The sequence below is a fragment of the Daldinia caldariorum genome, assembly GCF_022478825.1.
Source record: "Daldinia caldariorum strain CBS 122874 unplaced genomic scaffold F4812scaffold_1, whole genome shotgun sequence".
NCBI classification, from domain to species: domain Eukaryota; kingdom Fungi; phylum Ascomycota; class Sordariomycetes; order Xylariales; family Hypoxylaceae; genus Daldinia; species Daldinia caldariorum.
Window position 1 is genome coordinate 1,214,933 of NW_025953037.1, and position 14,126 is coordinate 1,229,058.

Below are 14,126 nucleotides of genomic sequence, written 5' to 3' on the forward strand. Positions count from 1 at the left end.
CCTGCCTAAACTCCAACTGGTACTTGTTCTAGGTAGTTAAACCGTACATGTGTTCTACATGCAGGCAGCCAATGAGCTAGAGATGGATTCAGGCAACAACAGGTAACAGGGCTGATGGAACGTCGAACGAAATAGGAAATATGAACTAGGAAATAATAAAATGGAAAATGGAAAATTATATAATTCGGAGAATCAGATACTGGAGATACTGGATCTATACAAAGCTTTTTGAATGAGAGAAAATGGCAAGCATTTGAAAAGGATGAAGTTTGGTTGGATTATCATTCACAAAGTCCAGGTCTTGGCCCAGGCTGTTGCTTGGGATGGAACGTAATATGTTGCGCAGGTACGGAATTAGGTACGGTTTAGTATTTACAGTAGGTATTGTACAATACAGTGTACACGTGAGAGTGGCCGTGGGCCATGGGTACCTGGGGCATAGGGACTTTAAGATGCCGCTATGGGAACTACTATGGGGATTTTAAGATATAGAAATGCACGGACCACCACACACGCAATGTCTCATCAGGTTGTTGTGTCCCGGGGCCCGTTGTTTACCTAAGGTAGTACCTAGGTACCTATATTTGCAGTACCTAGGGGAAGAATAGGTAAAAAGTGTTACAGCGCAAACCGTCCAAGACGCGGCTGCGTCGCGATTGCCGGCTTTACGTTTTAGGTAGGTACTTTATTATTGTATATGAGGTACCTACTTTACCACTTCGTATATGTATACTGGACCTACCAAACTTTACTCAACGCATAACTTTAACTTTGACCATCACGCATTACATACCTATACTTTAGGTACCTAACTGTACCTATAGGTAAATACATGTAGGAGGTAATACTAGGTACCAGATTTTTGAATACACTCAAGTAGAAGTTACGGTTGAACAATAGAAAATAGAACAAGAGACCCGTCACCTACTAGGTAATAGTATGTAAACTGTGCCTGCCCTTTTACACACATGTATCCAGCCTCGTGTTAATTTGGCATGGGGAAACCAAGTGCTGGGTCGACCCTGGTTTGTCCACCCGTCCAATTAAATATTACGTACCTTATGTTAGTACCTACGTTAGTACCTCCCATTAGCCCATTACCTAGCCCATTACCTAACCTAGCTCTTGCGGTATCAAAAGTGTCAAAAAGCCTGAGCCCCTGAATTCGGGGGAGATACAGGTGATCCGTGCTCTGATTTGGTGCCTTTCTAGTGGTCCCATACCCCCTGTCTTGTTCCCCCGTCTGCAGCGACCGTTCTGTGGTGTTGAAATTGCACTTTTTTTTTCTGGAGAAGAAGGGAAGGAGTGAGCCATCAAAGGTAGCTTTGGCAAAGCGAATCCCGAACACTTCTCAAATCTTCTTTGGTTTCCTTCATCAACACCCAGCTGTGATCACACCCCCCCTTTCACAACGCTGTTTTTAGATACCCCCATTTGCGAAGATCCTGTTCCATTTGACGAGGCCTACTATCGTCAAGTCAATCATTGTAATTTCAATTCTTTTTTTATTTTCTGCTAGCGGACCTAATCACCCCCATCGCGAAACCCAAACTTTAGCCTAATATGTCGTCCCCAGCGGTGAGCTATCCCCCCCCTATCACGCTGCAATCAAACGAAATCTCGCGTTCCGTGTTTGCACTTTGCATTGTCACTCGCATCTTTGTTTCTGCTTCTTGTCTTCTCTATCCGCCTCGGTTGTATAGTCTCGTAATAGCTGCTAATCTGTCATAATGCGTTCGCAGAAGATGATACGACGGAAGAAGAACGTCAAGAAGGGAATCCAGTTCTGCTTGATGGTCTGTGGTGCTTCAGGAACAGGTATACATAGCTCCCTTTTTGCTGCCTTTGACGCGTTCCATGTGCCATTACTCTCGAAGCCTCAAGCTACCGAGGCTCCTTGGCACAATTGAAATGCTAATTTCGGCTCTCACTGTGTAGGAAGGACGACCTTCGTCAACACTCTCTGCAGCAAGAGTGTTTTGAACCACAAGGAATCGGACGATGCCAATAGTGCTCACATCGAAGATGGTGTGAAAATCAAGCCCATCACTGTTGGTTAGTTTACAGATTATCCTATGGGGTAACAATTAGTACTAACAAACTGCCGTAGAGCTCGAATTGGATGAAGAGGGCACTCGTATCTCTTTGACCATCGTCGACACCCCGGGTTTTGGTGACCAAATCGACAACGAGGCAAGGTACGACGCAATATCTAGAAACAATACGTATAACATCCACTAATGCTTTCCAATTATAGCTTCTCAGAAATTGTCGGATATCTCGAGAGACAATATGACGATATCTTGGCCGAGGAGTCGCGTATCAAGCGAAACCCCAGATTCAGGGACAACCGAGTACACGCTATGCTATACTTTATTACCCCGACTGGTCATGGGTATGTGTCATCTCCTATCTAGACGCGTTGTTATATACTCATAGCCTACAGTCTCCGTGAACTTGACATCGAACTAATGAAGCGCCTTGCTCCTCGTGTCAACGTCATCCCCGTTATTGGCCGAGCTGATTCGCTGACCCCCGCCGAGCTGGCCGAGTCGAAAAAGCTTGTTATGGAGGATATTGAGCATTACCGAATCCCCGTGTACAACTTCCCATACGATATCGAGGAGGATGACGAGGACACTGTCGAGGAAAATGCCGAACTCAGGGGCCTCATGCCCTTTGCCATCGTCGGTTCTGAAGATGTTATTGAGATTGGTGGTCGTAAGGTCCGAGCTCGGCAATATCCTTGGGGTGTTGTCGAGGTTGACAACCCTCGTCACTCGGACTTCCTGGCCATTCGATCGGCTCTTCTTCACAGCCATCTCGCTGACCTAAAGGAGATTACCCACGACTTCCTATACGAGAACTACCGTACTGAGAAGCTTAGCAAGAGCGTTGAGGGCGGCGCTGGAGTGTAAGTTACTGTCACCAGCCTGTTAAGACATTTTCCTAACATACTTTCTACAGCGACTCTTCTATGAACCCTGAGGACTTGGCTTCCCAGTCCGTCCGTCTAAAGGAAGAGCAACTTCGCCGAGAGGAGGAGAAGCTTCGCGAGATCGAGGTCAAGGTCCAGCGCGAGATCAACGAGAAACGACAAGAGCTTTTGGCCCGCGAGTCCCAACTGCGCGAAATCGAAGCAAGAATGGCCCGAGAGGCCGCCGCTGCCGCAGGCACACCGGAAGCGAATGGCGAACAGGAAGCCAACTAAGTGGCCCAGAACAACATCTTTTCTATCTCCTACTCCTGGTATACCGGCGGCCAGATAGCAGTACGGACTGTGGCGTTGGGTGTTTAATATTCCCTAGTCCCTGATCCCCTAAGCCATTCGAGATGACGCGTTATACGAAAATCCAACAATATTAATGATTGCGTGGGATGCGGAATAGCAGAGGGCTTGTTGAAAAACTTGTCAGGAATAAAAGAGCCAGAGTTGATATCCCTTTACAATTATTGCATGCCCCATTTTCGGAAGAGGGACGATGGCACAGTGGGAAAAGAGAAGCAGTGTTTGCCTTCCCAATTTTTCATATCTGATGACACATCGTCCTGTGGACAAACTAAAGGTGGTAGAGGAGAGAGTTCGCCTACCTTTATATCTTTTGCGAGTCGATGTCCGTTTTACTAGTTGCCAACTGTGTAGCCTTTTCTACTTTCACGCCCCCTTTTCTCCTAGTATTAGTGCCTTCTAATGCAGATATCAATATGAGCTTTCTTTGATGTCTTATTATATTATATTACCACGATGTGTTCTTGCTCCTAGTGCCATTGCATCGTCGTGTTACGAAAACGTTATTGCGGAGGAAAAGGCGAAAATAAATACGGAGCTATTGTATCTGCATCATATTACCGCTCTGTGACTCTGACTCGATATCAGGATTCTCCCCAGAATTTCGTAGCTGGAAAAGTTAAAAGGCATACGCTGTGAATAAGAATGTTTATTGCTAGCTTAGGAGCCTACCTACCCCCGATATATTAGGTAACTACTGCATGGAACGAAACCCAATCCTAATATCTGAGCGACTCGGCCTTATGGTATGAAAGCTCAGGTTGCTACCTTCCAATACGCCATTCCGTACTCGTACAACGACACAAGGAAAAGAAAGAAAGAAAGAAAGAAAGATACGGATTCCGCAATAACGCCCAAAACAGCTAATTTAATCCAAGTATCCCTTTGCATCCCTTTTGTGGAAAGAAACCGACGATTCCACGTTCAAACCTCCACATGACATAAACGGGGCCCTTTCTCACGAACCCTCTTTTCTTAACTTGCCTAATTGTTACTCTGGCTGTTTAGGATGCGCAGGATGGCCAAGAACAGGTTGATGATGTCCAGGTACAAGCTGATGGCGGCGGCGATCTCCTCCTCGACGTGATGCTTGCGGATGACGAGCTGGGTGTCGACGAGAATGTAGCCGGAGAAGATGAGCGCGGCCAGGCCGCCGTAGATCATCTCGCCGGTGCTGCTGGCGGGGAAGAAGGCGATCATGAAGCCGAAGAGCAGGAGGCCCCAGAGGGCACCGAACAGGTACGGCATCCAGGAGGTGAAGTCGTAGCGGGTCTGGCAGGCGAACAGGGTCAGGAAGACGAAGATGCCGCCGGTGAGGATCACGGCGTTGAGCACGATCTGCGTCTTGTAGAAGGACACGATCACCGAGATGGTGTAGGCTTCGAAGAGCGTGAATCCGGAGAGGAAGAGCAGGTTGGTCGGGTAGGACTTGCGCTTCCAGTAGGTTAGGACCATGAATATGATGGAACCGAAGAGCTGTAGGCATCATTGGTATGTTAGCGTCTCTCATTTACTTCGAATAGTTGTTGTAACGTACCGATGCCCAGACGAGAGCCGGGTGCGACTGGATCCAATGCCTGTAGCCATCGTTCCAGAAGCTGATGCCGCTGACGACGCCGGTGGCGATGAGCTGCACCGTGAGGATGGTGTATACCTTGCGGATGAACTGGTTGCGGATGTCGATGGTGGCTTCGGCGACGGACCCGCCGAACTTGAAGTCGTCGGGGATGTTGTCCTCGCTGCTGCGTGGGACGTCGCTAAACAGTCCCGCCGGTGCGCTATTGCTATTCAATCCCGTCTCTTGGTACGACGGGGGAGCATGCGACCAGGTTCCTGCGTCGGGGTCCTGCGTGGGCGCCGGCGTGTATTTGGTGTTGGCGGCCATCTTTTTTTCTTTTGCCTTTCGTTTAGACGCTCTTTGTAATACAGAGGTACGTCGCGGCTAGTGATAGAATAAGCGAAAGCAATGAAATGATTGTTTTTTCCCTTCCGGCGTTGATGGGAAATGATGAAGGAGTAAGGTTGTTCTAGGTAGGTAGGTGGATTTAGGTGAGAGAGAGGCGGCCGCTGGAAACTCGAGACAAGGCGAATCGCGGGGCGCTATGTTTAATGTAAGTAATACACTGTAAGTCATTAGTTTAGGCAGGTGCAGGAAGGCTGTTGTCAGCACGCTGTCATAGAAGCCACGAAATAAGTGGGTTTATGCTTTTTCTCAGTGCTTCTGGTACTATCGACAAGAAACTGTTAATCGTTGATTTCGCCAATGTTGATTGGCTGGTGATTTACCTTGGTTTGAACCCAGATTTACATAACATAATGCCTGGCATCTCAACTATCAGATGGCCAAATGTGGCTTAACTGTGGTTAGTGAGAACTTAAAAGTGCGGGGCGGACATGTGGAAGTCAAGAGGGCAGAAGGGCTGTTCCAGACTGTGTTTTCAATGCATGCAATAGGTACCTGGTACATAATATTACGTACACATATCTATACGCAGTTTTCGTAATTAGGTATTACTAGTTAGGTACCTTAGGTACCTGTTATTGTCTCTTGGTTCTCAATTCTAGGTACTTTTGATATCGGAAACTTCCAACAATTCCACATGGATTCTCCACCCGCGAGGAATGTCCGGGGAATAAGCGACAACACAACGAGAACGTAAGGCGTGTGGTTGTGGGAAATTCGGCAAAGCTCATTCGCCAGGAGGCCATGTGGGAAAGAGGGTGATAGAACGATAGAACGCCACTCCATGCAGTCAATAGTTGTCAATTCCGGAGCAGTTGGCTCCCATTGGCTGGATACCTTTGGTAGTGTTACACCTATCCACAAACGGTTTTGGTAACAGAATATGTTAGGTACCTCTAATAAAAGTCAGTTTAGTTGCATTGAGATGTAACCTCAAGCTTGCGGCGGGGAAAAGAATAGGAGAAAGTCTCTTAAACGTCACCTACTCAATTGATCATAGTAAGTCATCTGTAAGGGAAAGAAGCAAGCTATAAAGTTGTAAAGTCAGCTTGTTTACAATTCGCGGCGTTTCATATTTAGTTTAAGTTAGATAGGTACCAGATACCTACTAATCGAAGCTACACTTATATGCTAGAGGTACCTATGTTAGGTACGATGCACTACCTGCTACCTTACGTACCTAGGTACCTACCAGTAAAGCTACTAGGTATCTCCTATCCTATCAAGTTGTCAGGCCATGCAAAGGGGTCTCAACAAAAATATAAGGTATATAAAATAAAATCAGATGTTACCATGTTTGAGAGGCATGTAAATAACCTGGTTCTCCCATTTCGACAAAGTTACGCAGGTAATAAGATGTAATTAGAAAAGAACCTTGTACACTATATTGTACCTAAGCGGCTAAGGTTATCAGTGATACTAACGATCAGTGACCACTAAAATTGTATTGATCTACCCCACTAATCCCCTGTTAGAGTGTTAGAGGGGGGACGCTACCTAGGTAGCTACCCTGCTAGGTAGGAGGTACTTAACCTACCTACCTATACCTTAGGTAGCTTGACCACCCCTCCTCCTTTTTTTTTCTCCCAGCTCACCGCTCTGACCGCTCATCCTCGAAATCTATCAAAAAAAAAACTTAAACAGCAGTGGGGGGAGGGCCCACCTTCACTTCAACATCCTCAAAAAAACAACTTGTCTTCAGTCTTGTCTAGGTGGTCCCGACCAGATCAATGCCCCCTCCCCTGTATGCAGCTTGGGGATTACGTTGGACACATTCGTTCTTCTAAAATAAAGAGTAAATAAGACAAATGATTTATCTACGTGCGATATTCGTTTTCGCGTTTTGACGACTCTTAACTCGCATCCGCCAATCGCTTGAAGTGTGAGGCATTCGCTATTGTCTATCACTAGTTCTGGTGTTTTTGTTTTTTGTTTTTATTTTTATTTTTTTTCCCTCGAAGTCCACCCCACAGGGTCCCTCTTCTGTCGACCGACATATCCGCAACAAAATCACCGTTAAACGCACCGAGCCCAACGTACCGACCCCTCCTGTATTCGGACTTCTAGCGGACATTTTCGACCTAAATATGAACGAACCCGAGGCCAATGCCCCTCCCACAGATATTGGAGATACAACAAAGTCTACCACAGCCATGGTGCCTCAAGTTGAGAAACCCAATGCGAGTGCGGTTCGACCGCCGGTGAAATCGCGGAGCTCAATGAACGGTCCCTTGTACATGCAGACCAGCCAGAATAAGGTCTTAGTCCGGAGAGTGAAGAGGAAAGACGAAGGACCCATGAGGGCCCTGGCTCGCTGGTTTCTCGAGAATCAAACGGGTATGTTTGCCATAACTTTACTAGCAAAGTCCATTCATTATACACTTATTTTCAACCCACTACATGTTATAGAGTGGTGTGTAGGGCTTCACCTGATACACTGCCTGATACACTGCTTGGTACACTGTTCCATGACAGCGGCATCCCACTGCCAATTGGTATTCCCCTTATGTTCTTGTCCGTTACCATCGCTAATACTTTTCAATCGTATAGGCCTCTCATTCAACTTGATTACTTTAATCTTCCTTACGCACATATGTCTTCCAAAAGCACGCCCTCACACCTCCAAATTTTTTACCCTCTCCTACTACAGCCCGGAATCCGGAAAATATGGCATTGGATCGAATGACTATCACTTCATTTCGTTCTGCATAGTTCTCTTCACAGGGCTGCGCGCCTTCTTGATGGAACAGCTACTAGCACCCTTAGCCAGACAATGGGGTATTTCCAAGAGGAAAGACGTTACTAGGTTTTCTGAGCAAGCATGGATGTTAGTATATTACAGCGTCTTTTGGACGCTCGGCACGGTACGAAGACCCCTAATACGCCACAGACGTGGGAGGCTTGCTTATACGCATAACCTACCCGGCTACTTACATACCTATCTAAGATATATCATATATCATGTTCGACGATTATACTGACAAATAACCATGAAATAGTACATATATGCCAATTCACCCTACTTTCTCAACATGAAGGAGCTTTGGACTGGCTGGCCGAACAGGGAACTCGATGGGCTTATGAAGGGCTATATACTGGCGCAATGGGCCTTCTGGGTTCAGCAAGTCCTTGTTATCCACATCGAAGACCGCAGAAAGGATCATTATCAAATGCTCACCCATCACTTTATCACGATCACGCTCATTTCGGGATGCTACTACTATCATCACACTCGAGTCGGCAATCTCATCCTGGTTCTCATGGATGTAGTAGACCTGTTCCTCCCAGTAAGTTAAACTGCTTATGACACTCTGCATCAATCGGCTACGTTTTAGCTAACTTAATTTACAGCTGGCCAAGTGCTTGAAATACTTAGGGTTTTCGAAACTATGTGATGCCACCTTTGTGGTTTTCATGGTGTCGTGGTTTATAGCCAGGCACGTATTTTACCTTATGACATGCTATAGCATTTACAAGGATGTGCCTGAGATAATCACATGGGGCTGCTGGCATGGACCTAATTCGAATCTAACCGGGCCGTTCCCCGTCCCTGATGGGTGGGGTCACTATCTAGAGCCATTTAATGACTCTGAGGGCACGGTCTGTTTCAATAGCTCAGTCCAGTGGGGATTCCTATATTGCTTGCTTGGTCTCCAAGTACTCACCATATTCTGGTTCTTCATGATTGTCAATGTCGCCATCCGGGTGGTTAGGGGGGATGGCGCCGATGACACTAGGAGTGATGACGAAAGGGATGAGAAGGAGGAAGAGACCGAATACGAAGAGGCGCAACCTCTCGAAGAAGAAGTCGGCGTGGAGGCTATTGATTTAAAAGGATGGGAGCGTCGGACAGGCGTTAAAAGAGGCGCAAGTTCTTCTGGTGTCAGTTTACCCGGCCATAGCGATCGTAAGGAGTTGCTCGGTCGCATCGGCTGCGAGAAGCAGGTTGACTGATACATCAGCGCAATAAAGTGTATCGCGGTACACGGACATGGTAAATGGCAGGTCCCTTTGCGTCTGGCGGCCACTAGAGATATCATGTGCGCTGATAAGGAGTGCCACGCTTGGAGGTGCCCGGGGAGTTAAGAGTTAAGGGGCAGGAAAGTTAAGCGTGGCAATCTTGATTTTGTTTTGTTCATATGGGTTGATCTGGGAGCGGTACCCTATGCGCTATTTTACTGCGCCGAGGACAGTTGGAGGACCATCTGCTCTATCTCGGCATATATAGAAACTGAATTCAGTACTTATACCCCATCGCTCCGTTTTAGCTCAGCTCGTGAGATACACAGTATTGGTTGATGGAAAGGAAATGCTTATATGTCGTACCACGAACATTCGTGATATCCAATCCTCTGGGGAGGCTTGCTGTCAGAAATTAGGTTAGGTACCTGTGTTCGTAACGTGTATATTTACATCCATCTACTCCCGTATTTAACATTACCCCAGCTACTTGTATAGAGGTGTGTCGATCCCATTATCTGTGATAGGTGCCATTCATACCATATTTTACTGTCTATGGTGATCTCCGGTGAGCCGCCACCCTAACTTGCAACTTTAAAGTTGAAGGCTCTCCTTCTATTTGTTTGAAGCGTATCGCTCAAGATCCTTGGAACTCTGTTGTGCTGGCTTATTACTTTAGCCTGCTCCTAAAGAGCCTTGGGTCTTTGTCGCATGACCATTGCACGATCAATCTTTGAACTTAAAATCGCGATAAACTGAAACAACGCAAATATACCTATCTAGCAGGCGCCCCTAAGTTTACTTACATGCTTCAAGGGGAAGGTGGGAGAGGGGGGGGGGGGGGGGAGGAGGGGAGGAGGGAAGGGAAGGGAAGGGAAGGGCCGTTATATCAGAGAGCAGTTGAGATGACAGAAGGTGCTCTCTCTCTCTCTCTCTTTCTAACATTGTTACATTTTCTATCGGCAACATCTTCTGTATTAGATATTAGGTAGACTTCCTTAAAACACAAACCACAGACATACATCTACTATACTTCAACATCTTTGGAAGTGGGTTTAAACAAACAAATCAAAAAAAGACATACTATAGAAGGCATTCAACAGCATCCAATGGATCAAGGGTCGATAATGCCTCTTGGAGGCTCTTCTACAACTGTCGCCCAGCAGGAGACCTCCAAAATCGCAGTAGTCGAAGACAAAGTGGCTACACTTGCCGACTTACAAGAGCAATTACAAGTGGCGCAACATAAAATTGAAACCCTGGAGAAAGAGCTGGACTCTAACTGTGATGCCCCAGAAAAGATAGTAAACTGGCTATTACGAGAAAGATCCAAGCTCAGATCGTCTTTGCAAAGAAGCGAAACGAATCTTGAGGTCCAAGCCGAAAGGCTCCAGCAAGCTATGAAAACGGATCAGATGCTATTTGAGGCGCTTGAGGAGAGCTGGAAAGTTATAGAAGAAGCCATCCGCAAGGAGGCAGAGCGGACTGAAGAAGTTTCCGCCCTGCGAGAAAAGCTCAGGATAGCAAATAACAACGCCGCGGACGAGAGGCAGCTTTCTCGGTTCTTCTCACAGGAGGTCGAAGGCCTACTAAAACTCATACAGACCCAACACAGCGAGATCAACCAGCATCAATCGGCTATCAAAAATCTGAAGAGGATCAATAAGGTCCTGGAGGAAGAGAACGGAAATCTCCGAGCCGAGAATTCTTCTTCCTCGGCTGATAGCAAGAAGACACTGCCAACGGATACGTAGGCAGGCCGCGATGACGACAAGACGGTTAAAGCGGTGGTGCGTAAAACCGAAGAGCAGATCGTGCTATCTCAGGAACAGACTCGGAAGCTACCCATCTAGGCGCAGCAGGAAGCTCATCCGCAACGGGAGCAAGGGAAAGGGAAAGAGAAGGGCACGCCAGACCACTCGTCCTCTTTCTCCCTTCCCTCCTCGTCGTCGCCCTCCTCTCCCACTTCCTCCTTTCCGCGTACCTCTTCCTCCTCCCCATCATCATCATCGTCAACAATATCATCAACAACATCATCAGTACCATCCGAGAGGCAGCCAATAGCAGCGAGCCAAACTGCTACTACTAGCAGCAACATCCGAACAAGAACGAGAAGAACGAGCCCGCAATAAATACAGAACAGAACTCAGGATGAAGCATACCGAAGCGTGGCACAAGTTGCACAGATCACGACGCACAAAGGAAGACTGTCTGAACAACGTGTCAATATACACACCTGGACAACGGAGATGGTGTGAACCTGTCGCGTGTACGAAATTGACTCAAACCCATCAAATGTGGTAGATCTACAATACCTACCTAGATCCAGAATTTGTCAGGAGTCTCACTTGAGACTCCTTGGGAACAAAGGAGTTGTTTTGTATATAGGTAACTTTGACTCCAAAGTTATTGTAGTTAGAATTCCCTGCGGAATAACGAAGCTATTTCCCTACCTCATGCTCTGCGACGTGACAGAATTACGCTATCTGGGTCAATGTCCCGACTGTGATGTGAATCGTACAGATCGACGATAGACGTCGGGCGAACTAAAACCTATTCATGAGCCACCACAGCCATTTCACACGATCTTCTTATAGTTGCCTACCTAGGTAGGCATATAACGAAGTTTCTATTAATGCACGTACAGAGCGAGTCATGGACAGTTAATGAGCATATCAACAACTTTCGAGAGCGAGCCGAATCTTGGCGGATCAAACTGCTTGCCAGAGGCGAGCCAGACCTGCGCAAGGAGATGATCATAGTATGCCTGTTACTGGCAAAACAAAGTCCTTGCCAACCGTAGCAGTTCCAGCATACTTAGCTCATGAAAAGAGCGTTGTCAATGCTTCTAGCAGTGTTGCTGGAAGTGCTACCATGGATATCGTGGACAGTTTCTGGAAGGGCGAGAGCGAGAGGCCTGGAGTTGGCTGTGACGTGACTACGCGTGTCAGGTCTTTCTATTTAGTATTTGCTTTCCTCCCCCGTAGAATGGTAGTGATCGGGCTGCTTTTGGTGATGGGGACGAGAGCGGTGATGGCAACGGGTATAAACGAACCTTGTCTACCGAAGGCGGAGTGCGGCGAGCTCAACCAGTATATTGTCTACTCATAGAGTAGAGTTTCTTGGGAAACTTTTTGGTTATTTCTTTCCTTGTGCGTGTACTTACGTCGTGGGTTGATTGAGCTTGTATTTTGAGTGCTATTTTGTTTAGACTTTTCCATCCGGACTGTTTGCCTTTCGACCTCTATCGCAAGTTGGTGAGCTCATACTCGTAGGAAGTGCCTTGGCTTCTGGAATATTCCGTTCAAAAGTATCGAAATGAACGTTAAAAAGTAAATGGGTGAGCGTACTGGCATCTTAACAGACTTAATTTAGTTACTACATTAAGAGGTAGAGCCAGCACTTAGTTGGCTTGCTTTTGCTTTTGGAGTCTAAAGGAATAGGGGGCGGCATGTGTATGAGTGGCTATAGCTTTGGAGATTGTCTTTATACTTAACCTTATGAGGTACCTAACTTCCCAACTATTCTGTTCCGCCTTTTTATGATGGCTATAGGTATTATGTTCGGGTTTATTCGGGCTTTGGTCTTATTCAATAGGCTATTTCCTCCAAGATACACATGTCACAGACCCCGATGCCGTCGGACTTGGAACGGAAATTTATGCTTATTAACAAGTTAAAAGAGGAGAATCTTCTCAATAACCATTGACATTCCATGTCCCTCAGTTCGCGGTTATTTCCGGTGCCGATCATAAGAAACCACTGGTTAAAACTGCTTTGGCGAACCGGAAGGGAAACGATGTATTGAGGCTTGGCTGATCTCGATTCGGTGACTGTGGTGGAGAAGTAACGTATAATATACGAACTGGAAGTTGAGATATCTACTAGGTATGTTGCAACTCTCGTTACAGTTGATTGGTTACCAAAGTCAAGTAAGTGTAAGCGTTTACAGGGGTGTTGGCGTGCGGCGTAGAAGTGGCATTGCTGCAGCAGTTAGAATTACATAGGAGGTACCTAAACTAAACTAAAAGAAACAAATAATATAGAGCAAAAGTATTCCTCGTAGGAATATGAACACTTGATGATAAAGAGAATAAGTTGATATATCTCAGGCACCTAGTTAATGTACAGTAGGAGGTAGTTAAGGGCATCAATCAGACTTGAGACTCATTCGTTCATGTGCTATTATTAGACAACGACAAAATGTATGTATTTCGTGTACCTCTACAGCAAACAACTAGATTTGACACCCAAACAAGAAGATGCCTCTCTATTCCTATCCAGCTGGTACATAACTGTATCACGTCAGTGTTAGAATTTCCTCGTAAATTCTATTCGAAAGACGTAGTACGTACTTCGGCATGTCCTTCGTTCGACGATCGTGTGCTGTGTTGTGTGACTTGGCGATCCCAAAAAAGCAGTTGTAATCGAGAGATATGACTGGTCGTCTCAACAGAGTACATGACGATTGACACGAGGTCACCATACATAATCGATAACAATACGAGAAAGCAGCAGTATAACTGATCACAATTGTAACCGCGACTCTCTACCCCAGTTTAATATTACGTTGACGATGTTTGATGTATTGGGCAGCGAAGGATTCAGCCAGAGCGGTGTTTATCATACGTTAAGTTGGGAGAAGACTTGTATGAATACACATGCGTTGGTATAAGCCATCAACACCTAATAGAGTTATACCGGAAATACAAGACAACCGAACCCCGTAACGCCGGCCGGCAGCTCCGTGGCGTAGATTTATTCGATCCAGTCTAACCGCAAGGTCGGATTTCATGGGGAAACGGTTCGGCAGCTTACGCGAGCGATATATGGATCTCTATGGAGTCTCGTGAATGTGATCCAATCGGGGAATTCTTAATCTTTCTGCCTGTCAGAAGATTTACACTATCATCTA

The 14,126-nt window shown here is 46.4% G+C and overlaps 4 protein-coding genes across 4 annotated transcripts; 3 read left to right on the plus strand and 1 right to left on the minus strand.

Moving 5' to 3' along the window:
- Positions 1 to 1,172: 1,172 nt before the first annotated feature.
- F4812DRAFT_408964 (Septin-domain-containing protein) lies at positions 1,173 to 3,840 on the plus strand. The gene is made up of 7 exons (XM_047932405.1): positions 1,173 to 1,578; positions 1,743 to 1,818; positions 1,939 to 2,055; positions 2,111 to 2,198; positions 2,258 to 2,395; positions 2,447 to 2,914; positions 2,968 to 3,840. Exons 1-7 carry the CDS (start codon positions 1,564 to 1,566, stop codon positions 3,209 to 3,211), a joined length of 1,146 nt encoding a protein of 381 aa, XP_047794769.1. The 5' UTR covers positions 1,173 to 1,563; the 3' UTR covers positions 3,212 to 3,840.
- F4812DRAFT_408966 (transmembrane BAX inhibitor motif-containing protein) lies at positions 3,836 to 5,675 on the minus strand. Its single transcript, XM_047932406.1, has 3 exons — positions 5,576 to 5,675; positions 4,827 to 5,516; positions 3,836 to 4,765 (listed from the first exon to the last, which is right to left on the minus strand). The coding sequence occupies exons 2-3, from the start codon at positions 5,172 to 5,174 to the stop codon at positions 4,274 to 4,276; spliced, it is 840 nt and encodes a 279-aa protein (XP_047794770.1). The 5' UTR covers positions 5,175 to 5,516; positions 5,576 to 5,675; the 3' UTR covers positions 3,836 to 4,273.
- Positions 5,676 to 6,827: 1,152 nt separating this feature from the next.
- Positions 6,828 to 9,715, plus strand: F4812DRAFT_408968 (longevity assurance proteins LAG1/LAC1). Its single transcript, XM_047932407.1, has 4 exons — positions 6,828 to 7,589; positions 7,803 to 8,116; positions 8,252 to 8,539; positions 8,604 to 9,715. The coding sequence occupies exons 1-4, from the start codon at positions 7,340 to 7,342 to the stop codon at positions 9,204 to 9,206; spliced, it is 1,455 nt and encodes a 484-aa protein (XP_047794771.1). The 5' UTR covers positions 6,828 to 7,339; the 3' UTR covers positions 9,207 to 9,715.
- A 624-nt stretch (positions 9,716 to 10,339) lies between these two features.
- F4812DRAFT_464570 (uncharacterized protein) lies at positions 10,340 to 10,966 on the plus strand (the record flags this gene model as incomplete). The annotated part of the gene is made up of 1 exon (XM_047938354.1): positions 10,340 to 10,966. One exon carries the CDS (start codon positions 10,340 to 10,342, stop codon positions 10,964 to 10,966), a length of 627 nt encoding a protein of 208 aa, XP_047794772.1.
- Positions 10,967 to 14,126: the final 3,160 nt, after the last annotated feature.